The sequence below is a fragment of the Taudactylus pleione genome, unplaced genomic scaffold (genome assembly GCF_031769625.1).
Source record: "Taudactylus pleione unplaced genomic scaffold, aTauple2 ptg000482l, whole genome shotgun sequence".
Lineage (NCBI taxonomy): Eukaryota > Metazoa > Chordata > Amphibia > Anura > Myobatrachidae > Taudactylus > Taudactylus pleione.
Window position 1 is genome coordinate 1,166,597 of NW_028284884.1, and position 20,863 is coordinate 1,187,459.

A 20,863-nucleotide genomic window follows, 5' to 3' on the forward strand; every position below is an offset into this window, starting at 1 on the left:
ACAGATTCAAATTGTTTACAAATGCTTTATTCTTTTAATAAAGCATTTTTTATGTGTACAGATTCTAATACTTCTTGTAAAAAAAAAATATCTATATTTAAACCTTTTTATTTATTTTATGGTTTTTTTTGTTTCATTTTGCTGTGCTGAAAGCCCAAATATGGGCTGCACAGAGACAACTGAAAAGTGATCAGCGTCCCAATGATAACTTATGGAAAATTGTGACAATAAGTGAATAAATTCTACTTATCACTGGGTAAGGGGCCTGTTGATAAATAGGTTCCTAAAAGAGAGTAGTTTTGTGTTTGGTAAGGCATATGGGTGAAACTACCAGTGGTACAGCAGGTGCACTGCATCCTGGGGATTAATGGGTACAACGCTGCACAGACCAGCAATATGTTTTTCCCTGGCCCGCTGCCCCACCATCTTGATCAGTGTCGGCCCACTGGCCCAGCACTGGGAGCATGGTGGGCCCCACAACCAGAGGGACCTGCCCCTTACCTTAGGGAGGTGGGGTTGCCCTTTTGTGTGTGAAGAGCCTTCAGTCTGCCATCTGAGCTGGACTCATAGGGGTCTGCCTCTAATTCACAGACAGCCTCCCTCTCACAGACAGAGCAGAGGCCACTGTGTTCCCAACCACACCAAGGTACACCTCCTCATTTCTCTGCACTGCGCAGGACTGTGTGCTTGTACCTGTCATCCACTGCCTCTTCGACACCAACTACCGCATTAATAATTTGGAGAGTGATAAAGTGGAGAGTGATAAAGTACCAACCAATCAGCTCCTAACTGGTATTTTTCAAACACAGCCTATAAACTGACAGGAGCGGATTGGCTGGTACTTTATCACTCTCTACATAATCACTCTCCAAGGGTTAGTGCATCTCCCTAGTCACCCACTGTCTCTCTCTCTCACTTTGTGTCTCTCCCTGTCACCCACTGCTTCTCTGTCACTCACTGCCGTGTGGCATATTATGAACTTGGGGTGAGGCAGAGGAGAGGGACTCCAAGCATATTTTTGCCCTTGGGCCCACCACTCCCAGGTTCTGCCACTGGTAAGGCATATACTGTATATTGTAGTAGTGAGGTAGCAGTACATGATGTTGTTTAATAGGTAATTGGAGGTAGACTGTAGATATATACATGCAGCAGAAATTGTCTATACCGTGGCAGTACTAAACAGGTTACCGCTACAATTCTTGAAAGTATTGCCCTCATGCGATGTGAATCGCAAATCTGGCCCCAGTACAAAAGCACACGCCAGTGGCGCAACGCATCGCTGTAAGGCTTTGTGGCAGTGACAACTTAAAAGTTTACTGCGCATGGTCAAGATGGAGACGCAGTTATATCTCTGCATCTCATTCTCATTACTGGCTATGCATGAGCCGATAAGGCCGTGCATGGCCAGTGAATATTTTCCATTGCACGTAGTGCATTGGAAGTGGACACACCAAGGTAAGTAACAAGGCTATCCTCAAATGGCATTAGCTTTGCTTTAAAAACTGCAGTTTTCGAACCTGCAGAGATTGCAGTCCCCAGAACATACTCTGGGGACACCATCAACTCCGCAATTTAAGGGGCGACATGAAAAATTATAATATCTCAGTGGTAACCCATTTTATAAATTGGTTTCAGCAGTGACTCGCTGCTTACTAATATATGCCTTAGCTGTTTTTTTGTAAAAAAAAAATAAGTTAGTTTTAAAAGTATACAAATCTTTGTAAGGTTTTCTTGCATGAAACAGGTTTCTATGAGACATTTTCTTGAAGAGTTTCTAATGCTGCCCCCACCCCCCTTTCCTCTCATTCACTTTTGCATTCCAGTCAATATTCTGTCTTGCTAAGATTTCACTCTCCCAAAAATCAATAGGCTCTTATTATGAAAGGCTAATAGCCTGTATTATCAATGCAATGAGAGGGTGGTGTCTTTTCTTATCTCTCCTTTTAATTTCTTTACATTTCTGGTTGGGTTTTGCAGGCGCTAACTCTTAATGTGTATTTGCACCTTTATTTTTTAGGCAGCTTCTGTGATTTTTAAATACACCTGGATTTAAATACACTGAAAAAAACTAAATTGCTCATACATTCAGAGAAACACACAAATCCTTCAAGTATTTATAGTATTTAAATGATTTATGAACTCACTTTGTTTTCTTTCTTTTTTTTTGTGCTTGATGCTTAATTGGCTAAAACAAGCATTATATATTCTGAAATATTAGGTGTTAGGGGTCTAATTACTAAGCAGTGTTAGGAGACAGAGTGAAAAATTATAAGTATGTGATAAGGTGCCAGCCAATCAGCTCCCAACTGTAATTTTTCAAACACAGCCTGTGAGATGGCAGTTGTGAGCTGATTGGCTGGCACCTTATCACAGAGTTATCACTTTTCACTGTGGGGTCTATTTACTAAGCAGTGTTAGGTGTACTGCCCCGCACAAAGAGGGGTATTCAATATGAAATGTTAACTTCACTGCCGAAGTTAACGTTTCATATCGGAGTTTTTTCCTGCATTAAGTCTGGTGCGCGTCCCGCTTATCCCCGTATTCAATATAAAATTAACGAAAACGGGAAACTCCGAAGTTGGATTTGCGTAAAGTTACGAATTTTTCCTTAAAATAATTGTAAGACCCCCCTAAAGTTGTAAAAACATGGGGGTACACTATGGGTACCCCCGTTTTAGCCTTTAATTGAAAGTCGGGGATTTAAATAGCCGCAGCAGGTGTTTTTTTCCCGACATTGAAGAAGTGATGCAGAAGAGCACTTAGGTTATTTTTTTTCGTTTTTTTAAGTGGTCCCATTAAATTTGGGGTACATGAAAATGGGTACTAGCATATTTTGATGTCCCTAAAGTAAGTTTTTAAAAATTCTGCATTTGTGCACCTGCCGCTATAATTCTATTCTTCAAAACATCTGCCGTATACTTGCAGAATAGCCCTGAACCTATTTCCCTATTGTTTAACAATTTTTCCCCACTTTTTTTTTTTGCACCCCAATTTTTAAGTTAATTTTTGGGGTGTCCCTATTTTTTTTTTTTTACTTTTTTTGACACAGTTCTTTTTTAAATGTCATTCTCAGGGGTGCAGGCTATTTTTTTTAAGCCTGCACCCCTAAACCCCAATTGTGCACTTTTTTCGACACCTATTCAATGGTGAAAACTTATCACCGTTTTTTATCAAAGACTTGTCAAAACTGCGATAAGTCTTTGAAATTTAATAGGGTGTAAAAGTAAAACCTGCGATAATGACGTCATAATTGCGATATTAACGCAAAAACGATGTTATCGCACCCATATTGAATACCCCTATAAGTGTCTGACAAATTTGGAGCAGCCAGCATAACCAATACTTCATCTTCCAATAATCCAGTCAGATGTGATCTGAAAAACTGAGTTTATTATTCGATAGAGGAACTTGCGTAGAAATGATAAGTAATGTGATGAGATGATATGTGATGATAAGTAATGATATTGAAAGTGATGTGGTAAAACTGTAAACAAACAAACAATGAAAAGAAATTACTATATATACATGGGAATGCAAGGCAAACATATACATAACATGGGATATGCAAACAACATGAAACATACAGTATGCAAAGTACAGGCTGCAATGTCACATAGTACAGCTAACATGCATAACATAACTGGCTAAGCAGATCTACAATATGATGGCAAGGTTGAAGCTTAGAACTCACCATCGGATGCTGTACCAGGTTGAGCATATGTAATGATGACTGTCTGGGACCATGTGAAAAGGAAAATGGCTGCTTACAGCTCCTTTAGCCCAGAATGCATTGCTAGACTGCTATGGAATGTCAAGAAGGACAAAATAGATCAGATTTAAACTGCTGCTGTCCTTACCACTAGGTGGGGCTGCTAATGTGAATTAGTGTAACATAACAAACCCTATGCTGAAGGCATGACATTAGGAGAAGTGAAGAGTGAAAAGTGATAAGGTGCCAGTCAATCAGCTCCCAACTGTCATTTTTCAAACACAGCCTGTGAGATGACAGTTTGGAGCTGATTGACTGGCACCTTATCACTTTTCACTTCACCTAACACTCCTTAGGTAATATACCCCTATGTCTCCTAACACTGCTTAGCAACTAGACCCCTTAATCTCCTATATTGCTAACACTAACTTAATATTTATGGGCATCAGTTTATCCTACAATGATTGTATATTACCTGCAATGATGATTACAATAGACAGCAGTTAATGAAAGAAATTATAAAAGGAGAGGACCTAAAGGCAAGACAAAATTTCTCAGACATGCATTGTGAATGAGGGGGCTGCCAGGTAAGAGGTGCAGGGAGGTCTGTGCGTGGGGAGCAATGGTGACACAATAGTGTCATTGTGATCCCCCACCCCATTATACAAATCCGCAATTCAACGCAAATTGCTTCAACAAAGGAAGCTGGCCTACTCTCCTAGGAGTCATCTGGTAGAGCTAGACAAAATTTGGGATGCTATAAGAACTGGACATGGGTTAACGATGCCATAATCGAGCTGGCAAGGCATATGATGACTAAATACATCATTGTGCCCATACCCACTTAGTTTACACTCTGGTGGGCTGGGCTTAATGATATGTTTTGTGGAATCACGACATATCCTTGCCCACTTTGTATGTAGGTAAAACCCCTTACAGGACAATTTGCTGCCTTTTCCGGACTGTCTCCTGCTAATTCAAAAAAGTCTGGGACATTCTTGGAGAGTAGACCCGCTGTTTCTTCAGAATCTATAGGGCTCCAGAGGGAGACATTGGGGTGTGGGTGGGACCTTGAGGACCAGACCCCAACAGCAAAGCATTTCAATCCCAGGATGCTTCGGTCCTTCCCCCTGTACCCTACCCACAGCCTGAGGGCGCTTCACTTTCACAGTTTCTTTGGTGTCCGGCAAGGAACTGGGCCACCATTATAACGGGGCTGCCTTATGCAGCCCAAGCTTTTATTTTAATTTATTAAATTTTTATTCTACCATAAAGGTACTGCCATCCCATCAGCCCTCTGTGGCGCCGTGACTTCAAGCCTGTGCTAGATACTCCCGGCGGGGCTCCAAGGGGGAATAGCTAGCAGGCTCCCTGGACACCCAGACTGCAGCCCGGAATCCAGGAGACAGGTAAGGCGGAACCCTGTTCGCGGGGACCCGCATAATAGTACAGTCTTGCCTCTGGTCTCCGGAGACAGACCGGAGGCGCTGTTGTGGACACTGGGGAGGCAGTCCACCACTCCACTAGACCACCGGGGCATTAACATACTGGCGCAAGAGCATAATTAAGGCCAGGGGACCCGGTGCGTAACGTCAGCCAGGGGAAAAAGGCGCTCTCCCTGCAGCCCCTCCCCCAGCTCAGGGCGCCATTCCACTGCGTTCCTGGTGTTCCCTGGGCTGCTCCTCTTTCACCCTTCGCCCCCTTAGAGACACTCGGCAGCCATTTTAGGCAAGCATGTCTCCGGTAATCGCTGGGTCCAGTCTCTCTGTATACCTCTCCCAAGAGCCAGGTCATACAGCACTATTTCCTACCAGCCACATTGCAGAAAATGTGAGTTTTCTTTCTGATTTGTATGTGACTTGTGCTAGCGCTAACTTCTTTTCTATACTGTCAGTTATAACTATCTCTTCTACTGTACCCTGTCATACTAAGGTACAGAGGTTCATTGTACCTCACATTTGTGAGGGCTATCACATACTAGACACCGCATTGCACACTACATGGTGCCAGTTCTAATATGGTAGCACGCTCCCTGGTATCAGATGTAGCGCTTTTGCAAACTAACTTATAAAGTGCTGTCACTCCAGGGGGGCTACCAGTTGGACACTCTATTGTGGTACCTTTATATACATATATTGCGCTGTTGCACATTACCTTGTGCCACATATAGCGTTGCTGCATACTACATGCTGTCATTTTTAACACTGTTGCATAATACATCGTGCCATATATAGCGCTGTTTCATATAATATTGGGTCATATAGAGCGCGTTTGCACACTACATTGTGCCATATTTCACATACTGCAATGTGTTTACTGCATTGTATCATTACTATGGCTGGCAGAGGAAAGAATAATAAACAGCCTCTGGATCCTGCCCCTATTCTGTTGTCCTATAAAGCCTGCTCAGCGGGATTGGCCCCAGGAGACTTTTTTCAGGATGGGCTTTGCACTAATTGCTACACAGCCCCTGGTCCCTCAGCCACAGCCCCTGCTCCCTCAGCCCCGGTGTCTCTCCCTCGGGACCCTCCCTGGGCTGCCTTTTCACAAATGCTGGCTAAAATTTCGGAACAGAGAGCAGTGCCCGTGGGATGGCCACAGCAGGTACTCCCTGCAAATCCTTTGCCTCCCCCATGGATAGACATGCTGTCTACCTCAGTACAGAGTTTGGCTACTACTTCTACAGCCTTGCAGCAACTGCTACACAAGGCAAAGCATTTACCTACCAAACCCTCTAAACGGGCTGTTTTCCTCCCAGTCCGCTCAGTTATCTAATTCTGACATATCATCTGGGTAGGCGGAAGATGCAGACCTCTCTCACTCTGACTCCATCTCCGGAGAAGAGGAGCCACCCTCTAAGCTAGATATACCTGCTCTTGTTAGAGCTGTAAAATCCATTTTACAAATTGAAGAGGATGAACACGCTCCAAAGAAAAAGAATGCACTTTTTATAACAACAAAGGTAGTTTTACCAGAGTTCCCTCAATCAGACCAACTATCTGATCACATGGGTGAAGTATGGATCATGCCTGGTAAAGGGTTTAAAATCCCAAAACTATTCAGTTCCTCTTACCCTCTTCCAGCTATTGATTGCACTAAATGGGAAGTTCCCCCAGCGGTGGATTCTCGTGTAACTCGTTTGGTTAAAAATGCCACGTTCCGCATTCACAGTGCTACCTCCTTTAAGGAGACTACAGATAGACGTATAGAAGCTTGTCATAAATCTATTTACTCTCTTACGGGAGCTATTACTCATCCTGCTAGGGCTATGGCCTGGGTGGTGAAAGCCATTGAGAGTTGGGCAGAAGCCCTAGAAGAAACACTTCCCTCGGATGCTTCACGGGAACAACTCTCCTATGTATCTCACATTAGGGATGCAGCCTCCTACTTAGGTGAGGCAGCTATGAATATGGCTCTCCTGGCCTCCAGGATATCTGCCACTTTGGTAGTGGCCCATCGTATAGTTTGGCTCCGTTCCTGGAAAGCAGATTCAGATTCAAAACAGGCTCTGGAGTCTCTTCCCTATTCGGGGGACATCCTATTTGGTCCAGAACTAGATAAAATTGTGACTAGCTTGGCGGCTAACAAGACGGCGTTCCTGCCCTCTGCATATAATACAAAGCCTCGGACGTCATCCTTTCGGTCCTTTCGCCCTCAAGGAAAAGCCAAAGGTCAGTCTTTTCCATGGCACCAGACGTCAGCCAAGGCCTCTAAGCATAGGGCCAAATAGGCCTGGGTTACTAGATGTCCACCAGACAAGTCTACGGACAAGCCTACAGCCTGACGGGGTGGACCTCTCCCTAGGGACTCCCAGGGTGGGAGGCCGACTTCTTCAATTCGCCCAGGTTTGGCATCAGACCACGTCAGATGCCTGGGTAATAGAAGTGGTCTCCCACGGATACTCCCTCTCCTTCCTGAGTTGACCCCAACAGTTCTTTTGCATAGGACCTCCATCGGACTCAAACAAGGCTCTGATGCTCCACAAAGCCATTCAGTCCTTACTGAATTCAGGAGTAATAATTTGGGTCCCCTCCTCACAACGGGGCAAGGGCTATTATTCTACCCTTTTCTTAGTTTAGAAGCCCAATGGATCTCATCGGCCTATCCTCAATCTCAGATCTCTGAACAAGTTTATCAGGGTGCCCAAGTTTCATATAGAAACTCTCCGTTCTATTATCCTAGCTTTGGATCCTGGAGATTTTATGGTTTCCCTGGACATTCAGGACGCTGACCTACATGTGCCTATAGTGCCTTCTCATCAACAATATCTCTGGTTTGCTATACTATGGCAACATTACCAATTTCAGGCTCTACCGTTTGGCCTCTCAACGGCCCCTCGGGTTTTTGCCAAGATCATGGCCTTACTTCGTCGTCAAGGGATCAGTCTGCTCCCATACTTGGACGATCTTTTGCTGTTGGCAAGCTCCCCAGAGACTCTTCAACGCCATGTGCAGGTAACCATTACCTTTCTACACATGCAAGGCAGGCTGATCAACTGGAAGAAGTCTTCCCTGACACCCTCTCAAAGGATGGGAGTCCTCCTGGACTCTCGAGTTCAGAGAATCTTCCTGACGGTAGACAAGATTTCAGTGACACAGTACAGACTATGCAAACTGCTTCACAGTCGCAGAGTGACTATTCACTCTGCAATGCAGGCCTTGGGATCAATGGAATCCACCTTTGACATGGTGGAGTTCGTTCAGTTTCAGGCTCCTGCAACCCCTGATCCTCTCAAGGTGGAACGGACTACCTCATCCGCTCAGATCCTAGACGATGAGCCTCCCCCCAGAGGTTCGCCTGTCCCTAGCCTGGTGGCTACAGACTCCCCATTTGAACCAGGGTCGTCCCTTTTGGATCCCGTATTGGGCTTTCCTCACCATGTACGCAAGTCTCCAAGGGTGGGGCGCAGTAACAGGACTACACTCCCTTCAGGGCCGATGGTCCCCAATCGAGGCAATGTTGCCAATCAACATCCTGGAACTTCGAGCCATATGCAGAGCTCTCACTCTGGTTCAGAATATTCTGAAAAACAGACCAGTACAAGTACAGCCCAACAACGCCATGGCTGTGGACTACCTCAATCATCAAGGGGGCACTCAAAGGTCAGTCAGCAATGACAAAGGTGTCCCGCATTCTCACATGGGCCAAAGGCAATCTCCCAGCCGTCTCCGCAGTGTTAATCACAGGGATTCTCAATTGGGAAGCGGATTTCCTCAGCCGTCACGACGTGCATGCAGGAGAATGGTCTCTACACCCAGAAGTCTTTCAGCTTCTGGTGGACAAAAGGGGTCTTCCAGAAGTGGATCTCATGGCCTCAAGACACAACAACAAATTTCCAGTTTATGGAGCAAGAAGAACCCTGATGCAGCCTTCATAGACGCCAAGTCGGTCACATGGACTTTCCAGTTGGTATATCTCTTCCCTCCAACATCCTTTCTTCCTCGAATGCTTCGGAAATTCAGACAGAAAGGAGGCACAGTCCTTTTAATAGCCTCGGATTGGCCCAGACGTCATTGGTACTCGGATCTTCTAAGACTTTCCATAGACATTCCTCTTCAACTTCCGAGTAGACCTGTTGTCTCAGGGTCCCTGTCTACATCCAGACCTAGCCCGTCTGTCTTTAACCTCGGAGTGAAAAGCTTTGCTGTTGCTGTCTGGTCCTCCAGGTCCCACCTACACCCCAATGTCTCCCTGTGGACCCTATGGACTTCGAAGAAAGAGAGTTAACAAAGGTAAGTTTTTTACCATAACTCTCATTTTCACATGTAAGCAAACCCTAATATAGTGCACAAGCTTAGTTGAAGGGGTGAAATGACAAAGTGGCAGTAGAGAGATCTAATTATACATGGAATTGGGGCTTAGAACTAACTAGAGCATACTTGCCAACTTATAAAGGTGCAGGTAATCACTGTGGAAGCAGAGCTAGACACTTCTCCTTATTTGGCCCAGCCCTCTCACGGCACAGTGGTTGTGAAGAGAATTGCTTCATTGCACCTCCCCATCCAGCCCATTAGGTGGGATGTGGGAGGGTGACCTAGTCTTCTGGGATGCCACAGACATCCCCAAAAATCCTTGTATCCCCTGGATGTTTTGGGAGAGTATGCAAGTATGCATCAGTGAAGCTCATTCAGTCACAAGAAAGGCAGCCAAGCAGGTACTTTCCAAGCAGACATTAGGACATTTTCTAAGGTTATATTACTCAAACCTATCCTGACCCTACAGTATAGCAGAAATTGGATTCCTGCTAATACTACACAGCTAGCTATTCTTTTCACTGTGATAGCATAGATTCATGTTTACCTGGAAACCTTCAACATTTCTTATGGTGCATACACACGGTACGATCAGTCAGCGATAACGATATCGCTGACTGATCGACCTGCACCTTCCTGCAGTGCTGGATGATTGATATCGATCATCCAGCACACCACCAACCCACCAACAACTCACAATCAACGATCGTGGGTCCCTATGGTAACCTGGTCGATATCGACCAGGTTGGCCTGCATGCACGGCGATGGGCGATATCGTTATCGTCCATACGTTCCCGCGCATCGCAGATCATTGGTGGGTTGGAAGGGACCAAAAAATGCACAGTGTGAACGATAACGATATAATCAATATCGTTATCGTTCATATCGAGCATTTTAATCGTCCCGTGTTTATGCACCATTAAACTTTGAAACTCTGATCAGGATTCTCCAGGCACCTGGAAAGGTACTGCCAGTAGTTTGGAATGTCTTCCCATTTATTTGTTACCAATTATTTACATAGTACTGTTATATTACGAAGTGGTGTAAAGAGAATATTAATCATTCACGTCAGTTTTAGATATATGTGGTTAAGGGCAATGTGTTGGAGTGGAGAGGTTGGTCTTAGTACTCGGGTGGATAGGAGAGGACTGTGTAATAGTAGCAGCACAGATTGGCCTGTGCCCTACATGGATCCTGATGTCTCTTTCAGCTAATGGACTTCAGTCGCTACGGTCTCACTCAAGACTAATCAGTTACATGCCATTCAAGTACCCTGCACTGATTCAGGAGACCCAGTGGTTTGCTGGTAGTGTTATTAGACTTGCAGCCTTGATCTTTACAGGACTACTCTTTGGGACTGAACTGAACTGGAGGCCTGATTCAGCGTGCACTGCTGAACGCAGACTCCCGTTTATCGGGAATGTACGCTTGCGCAGGATCCATTCTGCAAATGTGCACAATGGGTCCTGCTCAATGGCACGCAAGCCCTTGAATGCCTCTGCCTGATTGACAGGCAGAGGCATTTAAGGGGTGGTCCGGGGGCGGCCGGCATTCCCAGAAACGGGGCGCGTCTGCCCTTTTCTGGTAGTGGCCAGCCCAGAGACTGCGTGGACGTACGCAGTCTTCTGGGCTCGCAAGCCGGCCAGCCTGAGGGCCTGATTTAGCAAGGATCATAGTTGCTTATAGGCACGCAATCGGCCGGCTAATATTCACTGCACATGCTTACGCATCGCAGTGCACGGGCGCAAACCAGACACCGCGATCGAGACTGTGATCGTAGTGACCACGCGGAGTGATTAACAGGAAGTCCCATTTGTGGGTGGTGACGAAGAGTTTGTCGGGCGAACGCAGGCGTGTCAGTGCGTTTCATCAGCAATACCAGATGAAGCCTGAGGTCTCATAGCGTGCGCTAAAGTAAACAATTCCTGAGTGAGGTCTGACCTGCCTTAACTGTGCGCATGGGTCCGATGTTACCGATTGTTTTGCTATGTTGCCCAAGAATACGGATGTGAGTAAGGGGTAGTGGGCGTCCCTATGTTAGGCTGCGATCGAAATATGAATGCAGACATATGCATATCACCGCCGATATTAGCAACTGCGTTGCATGCGTATAAGCAGAATTGCGTTCCATGCTGAATCAGGCCCTGGGTAAGCTGTGCCGTCCATCACCGATGGTTGCGAAGGTATTCCCAGCCTGCGCCCGCATCGCAGTGCTGGGATCACAAATGCAGTAAATAACACCATAATACAAATATTTCCAGGAACAGTCTGTCACCTCAGCTGGCACTATCACCATACTACATTGTTAGCACTACACTGTTAGCATAATACTGTGCACAGTGTTTTCTAAAATAGTCAGTTTATGGCATTTCGTTGGTTGGTATTCTAACCTGCGTGCAGCTTTGCAATTGCGATCCTTGCTGAATCAGGCCAGAGGTGACTGGCCTGGGATCCTGTTGCAGCTGCATAAAAAGACACTGCATTTTCATTACTCTTTGGGAATTGTACACCTGTAGAATCTTTTAAAATATTTGTATACTGGGGTTATGGATAGAGAACCTTCATGTGCTGGTAATGTCATTTTACCCTGTATATCAGTGTGATGGTTTTGGACAGTATAATGGTTATCACATGTAGTGCTTCAGTGTGTTGATATATTCTGTCATCAGTGTAGTATGGTGATATTGCCGGCTGAGGTGACTGACTGTTCCTGGAAATATTTGATCTAGCTGTATTATACTAATTACTGTGTTTATTTGGTGTGGTACGATGGTGTAATTGAGGTTAATTTGTGTTAATGTGATACATGGTGTTACAATGGCTGTTTGGTAGTTATGTATCTGGTGGCCATGTGCTTATCCAATGTGTTGCTGCGCATCTCAATTATACGTCTGGATTATTCTGTCAATGCTATTATTAAATTGGAACAGTGCTGCAGTTTACTGTATTATATGATGTGATTGAGGGTTTATAGTGTAAAGCTGAATAAACACTACGATATATGTTACAATATATTGTTCCGACGCAGATCATAATGATGTATAATGCGATTCATATAGTGTGTATGCCCAATCACGCTTGCAGGGCAGTCCATCGCATCGTTCCATCTGCTGTTCTGCATGGCAGATGGGACTATGCCATGAACAACGCCATGCTGCTAAATACAGCAAGGAACAATATATCACGCTGCCATACACCGGGTCGTGTAGTGTGTACGGCGTACGGTATATGTCGTTCCATCGCATTGTGCCGTCAGCTGGGTACACATCGTATAGTGTGTATCCAGCTTTGGATTGTGGACTGTTTTGTCTATCAATATTATTCAGCTGTGGACATGGTGTTATTTACTAAATATATAAATAATTAGATACAGTAAAACATAAGGCTGTAATTGTTTGTTTTTTCTGGATTTTCAGATCTGTTTGATATTAATTTGTACTATTGTATTGTTATTGGAGTGGAGTGGAGTTTTAAGGTAGTAGCGGTGTATTGTGTTGTAGAGATGATGCAGGGTGCCATGTTATAAATGTCACTATGTTATAAATACTGTACAATTTTTCTATATTGTAGATATTGCACAGTGGGCCTGATTCAGACCCGGTCGTAAGCGATGAGCGCTCGTAACCGGGTCGATGGTGGCCCAGAGCGCATGTGCACGACGGAGCCAGCTCCGTCATGCGCATGCGCGAGACCCGGCTAGTGACGGGCAATCCGTTGCTCCGGGTCTCGCACCAAAGGGGGCGAGCTGTCAATGTTGAGCGACAGCTCGCCCCCTTTGGTGGGCGGGCCGGGGGGTGGCTGCCCAAACGGAGGCGTTCCCATGTGAACGCCTGCCGTTTGCGGGCAGCCCCACTGACATCACGAGTGATGTCAGTGGAGAGATTCCAGCTCTGTTTGAGCTGACATCTCTCTGGGGCTTGTGGCCACGAGACCCTACCACAAGGGTCTTGTCGTAAGCCCGATGGTCGCGATGGTCTTGACCATCGCGACCATCAACCTGGCCGCTCGCTATAGCTGTGGGTGGTCACCCACAGCTATGCGAGCGGCCAGGAGGCAGCACAAAAAAAAAAAAAAAAAAGCCTGAGTCAGGGCCTGTGTTTTATAAAATAGTCAGTTTATGGCATTTCGTTGGTTGGTATTCTAACCCTCCCCCTGTCCCTACCCTAACCCTCCCTCCCCGTTGCCTAAACCTAACCTCCGCTTCCCCGCATCCTAAACCTAACCCTCCCCCCTTAGTGCTTACCCTAGCCCTCCCCCCAGTACCTAACCCCTAACCCTCCCCCTAGGGCCAAATTCAATTAGAGGTGAAAAGTCGGAAACTTTTCGCCTATGACATTTTCCGCCGCATTCGCCTGTTTGAGACGCGAATTCGTATCATGCGCGTCCCCACGATTCGCCGTATTCAGTTGCAGAACAGGCGAAAATGCAAATAGGCGAATGCATAACAGGCTGAAAGCACTGAATAGATTGGAGGAATCAGTCTGTACCCCAAAATAAGACACTGGAAATCATATTAGCCCTAATAAATGTACTATGTATCCTTAATTTGTGTTAAAAGCTTTCTAGAAGCATATTGGTAAAAGTGGTGAAAAATTATAGAAAACATATTTTTGTAGTAAATAAATAATCCAGTCAAATTTGGGGTACTTGAAAATGGGTGATAGCATATTTTTGTGTTTCTAAAGTGCACTTTTAAAAATGTGAAAAATCCACCTGCAACATGCACCTGCAATCCTAAAAACACCTCATCATACAGCCTACCCCAAGAAACCTATTTTGCTACTGTTTATCCTTGTCCCCCCACTGTCTTTTTTGGGGTGTTTTAAGGTTTTAATTTTTTTTTTTTGGCTGACTTGTCCTTTGGGGGGGGGGGGTCCAAAGGGTTCTGAATCAGTTCCCCACATTTGTACCTCAAAATATAGATTTCGCACTTTTTTTCTCCTGCCATTCAGTGGAGAAACTTTCCGCCTGTTTCAGTGCATTAAGTTTCCGCTTAGGCAAATTGGTCCCGGAATTGAATTTGGAGATAAGACGCAAACAGGCGAAAAGAGGCAATAGGCAAAACTTTTTCAGCTATTTCGCCTTTTCGCGTCTTGTCTAGTTTATGAGCCTCATGCCAGTGACACCCTAGGACACTAAATATGAGACGTGGAAACCTCACTTTGCATTCTTTCCAAAGCATCTCCTCTCACTAAATGCTTTGGGCTAAGTCACCCCCAAACGCTAACTACCTGTCACTCACTTTGCGAGTGGTTCCTCTGTAGGAGCATAATCGCAATGCAATCACTGCCCATGCACAATGCGCTTTCATGCATGCGCAATGACAAACAATCCCTTGATCGGCATAAATATCGGCTATGCGAAAATCTCTGAATCAGGCCTAAAGTGTTTTACTGGAGTAGACAAACAAACAATAGCAAAATACAGTACAGGTTACAGGTTTTGGGGGGAATACATCAAGAATATTCAAAAAGCTGCTAACCAAACCTAGGAACAAAACCATTGTTATTATATTCAAATATTTTATGATCTTGTTGTGAGAAAAGAAGGGTAATGTTTATCCCTTTTCGCCCTGCATCTGAGTAGTCTGACTGTAGGTCACTTTTATGCTTAGCTGGATTATAAATCTGGGTGTTTGGAGAGACAATTTCCCTCCCATGTGCGGCGATTTCAGGCACTCCAAAAAACCTAATTAATTTACCCCACATATCTATTCCATATAGCAGATGACCAAGGACAACTGTTAGAGCTATTTTGATGAATTAAGTGACAGTATATTAGATATATATTCTATACTAGCGACCCGGCCCGTCTTTGCACGGGAGCAATTTCATCTTGCCACAGCTCCCTGCATCTCATAATAATCTATGGCATGTCACCACAGTCCCCTGCATCTCACCACAGCCCCCTGTATCTCATAATAACCTATGGCATGTCACCACAGTCCCCTGCATCTCACCACAGCCCCCTGCATCTCATAATAACCTATGGCATGTCACCACAGCCCCCTGCATCTCACCACAACCCCCTGCATCTCATAATAACCTATGGCATTTCACCACAGTCCCCTGCATCTCATAATAACCTATGGCATGTCACCACAGTCCCCTGCATCTCACCACAGCCCCCTGCATCTCATAATAACCTATGGCATGTCACCACAGCCGCCTGCATCTCACCACAACCCCTGCATCTCATAATAACCTATGGCATTTCACCACAGTCCCCTGCATCTCATAATAACCTATGGCATGTCACCACAGTCCCCTGCTTCTCACCACCGCCCCCTGCATCTCATAATAACCTATGGTGTGTCACCACAGTCCCCTGCATCTCATAATAACCTATGGCAAGTCACCACAGTCCCCTGCATCTCACCACAGTCCCCTGCATCTATTAATAACCTATGGCATGTCACCACAGTCCCCTGCATCTCATAATAACCTATGGCATGTCACCACAGTCCCCTGCATCTCACCACAGCCCCCTGCATCTCATAATAACCTATGGCATGTCACCACAGTCCCCTGCATCTCACCACAGCCCCCTGCATCTCATAATAACCTATGGCATGTCACCACAGTCCCCTGCATCTCACCACAGCCCCCTGCATCTCATAATAACCTATGCATGTCACCACAGTCCCCTGCATCTCACCACAGCCCCCTACATCTCATAATAACCTATGGCCATGTCACCACAGCTCCCTGCATCTCATAATAACCTATGGCATGTCACCACAGTCCCCTGCATCTCACCACAGCCCCCTGCATCTCATAATAACCTATGGCATGTCACCACAGTCCCCTGCATCTCATAATAATCTATGGCATGTCTCCACAGTCCCCTGCATCTCATAATAACCTATGGCATGTCACCACTGTCTCCTGCATCTCACCACAGCCCCCTGCATCTCATAATAACCTATGGCATCTCACCACAGTCCCCTGCATCTCACCACAGTCCCCTGCATCTCATAATAACCTATGGCATCTCACCACAGTCCCCTGCATCTCTTAATAACCTATGGCATGTCACCACCGTCCACTGCGTCTCATAATAGCCTATGGCATGTCACCACAGTCCCCTCCATCTCACCACAGCCCCCTGCATCTCATAATAACCTATGCATGTCACCACAGTCCCCTGCATCTCATAATAACCTATGGCATGTCACCACAGTCCCCTGCATCTCACCACAGCCCCCTACATCTCATAATAACCACTGGCATGTCACCACAGCTCCCTGCATCTCATAATAATCTATGGCATGTCACCACAGTCCCCTGCATCTCATAATAACCTATGGCATGTCAACACTGTCCCCTGCAACTCACCACAGTCCCCTGCATCTCATAATAATCTATGGCATGTCACCACAGTCCCCTGCATCTCATAATAACCTATGGCATGTCACCACTGTCCCTTGCATCTCACCACAGCCCCCTGCATCTCATAATAACCTATGGCATCTCACCACAGTCCACTGCATCTCACCACAGTCCCCTGCATCTCATAATAACCTATGGCATGTCACCACAGTCCCCTGCATCTCTTAATAACCTATGGCATGTCACCACAGTCCCCTGCATCTCATAATAACCTATGGCATGTCACCACAGTCCCCTGCATCTCACCACAGCCCCCTGCATCTCATAATAACCTATGGCATGTCACCACAGTCCCCTGCATCTCATAATAACCTATGGCATGTCAGCACAGTCCCCTGCATCTCACCACAGCCCCCTGCATCTCATAATAACCTATGGCATGTCAGCACAGTCCCCTGCATCTCACCACAGCCCCCTGCATCTCATAATAACCTATGGTATGTCACCACAGCTCCCCTGCATCTCATAATAACCTACGGCATGTCACCACAGTCCCCTGCTTCTCACCACCGCCCCCCTGCATCTCATAATAACCTATGGTGTGTCACCACAGTCCCCTGCATCTCATAATAACCTATGGCAAGTCACCGCAGTTCCCTGCATCTCACCACAGCCCCCTACATCTCATAATAACCTATGGCATGTCACCACAGTCCCCTGCATCTCACCACAGCCCCCTGCATCTCATAATAACCTATGGCATGTCACCACAGTCCCCTGCATCTCATAATAATCTATGGCATGTCACCACAGTCCCCTGCTTCTCATAATAACCTATGGCATGTCACCACAGTCCCCTGCAACTCACCACAGTCCCCTGCATCTCATAATAATCTATGGCATGTCACCACAGTCCCCTGCATCTCATAATAACCTATGGCATGTCACCACTGTCCCTTGCATCTCATCACAGCCCCCTGCATCTCATAATAACCTATGGCATCTCACCACTGTCTCCTGCATCTCACTACAGCCCCCTGCATCTCATAATAATCTATGGCATGTCACCACAGTCCCCTGCATCTCACCACAGCCCCCTGCACCTCATAATAACCTATGGCATGTCACCACAGTCCCCTGCATCTCATAATAACCTATGGCGTGTCACCACAGTCCCCTGCATCTCATAATTATCTATGGCATATCACCACAGTCCCCTGCATCTCATAATAACCTATGGCATGTCACCACTGTCCCCTGCATCTCATAATAACCTATGGCATGTCACCACTGTCTCCTGCATCTCACCAGAGCCCCCTGCATCTCATAATAACATATGGCATGTCACCACAGTCACCTGCATCTCACCACAGCCCCCTGCACCTCATAATAACCTATGGCATGTCACCACAGTCGCCTGCATCTCATAATAACCTATGGCATCTCACCACAGCCCCCTGCATCTCTTAGTAACCTATGGCATGTCACCACAGTCCCCTACATCTCACCACAGCCCCCTGCATCTCATAATAACCTATGGCATCTCACCACAGTCCCCTGCATCTCATAATAACCTATGGCATGTCACCACAGTCCCCTGCATCTCACCACAGCCTCCTGCATCTCATAATAACATATGGCATGTCACCACAGTCCCCTGCATCTCACCACAGCCCCCTGCATGTCATAATAACCTATGGCATGTCACCACAGTCCCCTGCATCTCACGACAGTCTCCTGCTTCTTACTCCTACTCCCTGCATCTCATAACAACCTCCTGCATCTCACTACTGCCTCCTGCTTCTCACTACTGCCCCCTGTATCACACCAAAGGCCTCTGCATCTCACCACAAGCTGCTGCTTCTCACTCCTGTCCCATGCATCTCACCAATGTCACCACAAACCCCTCTGCTGCTGCCCTGCAGTTGACTGGGGCCCTGCCACTGAGTTGTGCTAGGAAGGGCAAGAGCATCATGGATGAGAGATTTGTATTGCAGCTAACATAAGCATTATCGGCATGTCCCTGGAGCTGGGGCACCTGTGCATATTTCCACAGCCCCCTGTGTTTCCTGATCTTCCTGTTGAGCTTCCTCGCCGTGGTGCCCCTGTCCGAGAACAGCGCTTACTTCCATGGGAGGTGCCTCCTGTTCACATCTTAGTGGGTTCGTTCAAGGCTGTTTCTCACTCTCTGTCTCCCTCAGACATGACCATTCTCAGTCTCTGACTCCCAACCCTCTCTAGGCTGTTGCTAAGCAACAGGGCACATTGCTAGCTCTGATTGGCTCTCTGAGACGTTGAGAACCAATCAGAGCGCAGCCCTCAACCCTGGAACAGCAGTCAGTCACTCACACAGCACAACAGTTTTTTCTGTGACTTGCTTCAGAAAATTTGTCACTGCTCGGTTCCTTTTTGTCACAGGTGAATGGTTCATACACCTAAACCTTCCTCGACCAATGCTGTATAGAAAAGTGAAAACCCCATTAAAATCTGTTCAGTGGTTCAAGAGATTAGCCAGAATGAATAAACAGGCCCCTAAACCATTACCTTGATGTATAAGGAATGCTTTTGGGTCATCCTATGTGTGGGCAATGTTAGTTGCCAGAGAACTTTATTTATATGCTCTTTATCATCCTGAAACTGATGCTCACTGTACTGTGCAGCGCAACAAGGTGTTGGAATACTACAGTTCAGACTGTTTCATTGTGCATTTACTAGAGATTCATCTTGGTATTGGTTGTGTTGATCCCAGACCGTTCATCCTACATTGTGATCTCCATGTATTTTAAAGTGTATGCAGATATTTCAAGTAGCAAAATATAATTGCTTAGAAGACAGAATAATAAATGTCTTCTCCCAGTGCAGAACAATAACCATTGTTCAGGCTTTTTTTTTATCTCTTACACGCTGATTCTTGCAGTTGAAGAATGTCTTTGGCAAAGCTCAGCCTTACAGAATTGTCACTTGTCTGTAACCAAAGTACTTCTTCCACTCAACATTGATGTTTGTAGATTATTTAGCACTGCTAGAGTGCTAGCAGTGTTACATTGAACGGTAGCACCTTATGCTGATGCCATAGACTAATTTTATTCAGGTTTCATTAATAACTAACACTAGACACCCTAGTTGGTGCCTGCAGTTGTTGATAAATGTATGCTTCTTTTCTTGCAGCCATCATGCATTTCAACCTGTTCAAGAAAGCAGAGCAGCCTGCTGAGGCTCATACAGCAGTGCCGAGCAGCACAGAGCCGCCTATTGTTTCACAGGAGAATTCCACTGCAGTGGCTGGATCTGGGGACAAAGGCGCTGATGCCTTCAGAAAGATCCAACAGCAGCTTATGAATCAGATCAATAAGATTCCACGTGAGTGCGCATGACCTCTGCGGTATCCACTTGTGTAGTATATCCCAACAAAAATAACATAGCTTAATGTACACCATAATTGCAGACATTTTAAAAATGTCCTCCGGTGAGCCGCTGGTGTGAAATGCAGGGTGTACAGCAAATTCATTATTGCGACCTTAGTCAGTGGGGGATGGGGCCACAATATGGTGATTCACAACGAATAGTAATTTTAAGTCACCCGACCGCCTACTTCGATGGGAAGTGGATGGATCTGGGAGGCTGATCTACTCTCTTGGGAGCTCTGGGAAGTTTGCAGACATTATGAAGTTTCCTGCACATTTATCATGTACACAGTTGAAACGGTAAACACACAATGAAGGATACATATTATCATAAATTCAGGAACCAAGCATTAACAGCTGGGAGTGATTCCGGGAGTCTATCAATACACATCTATAATTCACCTATCAGCCACTTACCTGGCATGGTGGCCAGTTGGACTTTGTCTTGCACAGTCACATGCCAGGTTTATTGACACTGGTGGGGTTGAAGATAATGTTATAATGGCAACCTATAGACATGGATGTGCAATGCACCTTCTAGGCATACTGTATTTTGTTCAACAAAATATTCAAATTTATTTTTAGAATAATGTTTGAAATTTAATTAAGTAAAAACAAAATTATTGATGACCCATTTGCCAGAAAATAATTAAATTGTCAGATAAG

General features: G+C 45.8%; 1 protein-coding gene across 1 annotated transcript in view; it reads left to right on the forward strand.

Annotated features, from left to right (window-relative positions):
• LOC148502814 (synaptotagmin-2-like) overlaps positions 1 to 20,863 on the forward strand; it is a 152,851-nt gene that overhangs the window by 57,600 nt on the left and 74,388 nt on the right. The window contains exon 2 of the mRNA XM_088449335.1: positions 19,962 to 20,153. Within this exon, the coding sequence (XP_088305461.1) occupies positions 19,967 to 20,153 (187 nt within the window). The 5' untranslated portion in view covers positions 19,962 to 19,966. The remainder of the gene's footprint in view (positions 1 to 19,961; positions 20,154 to 20,863) is intronic.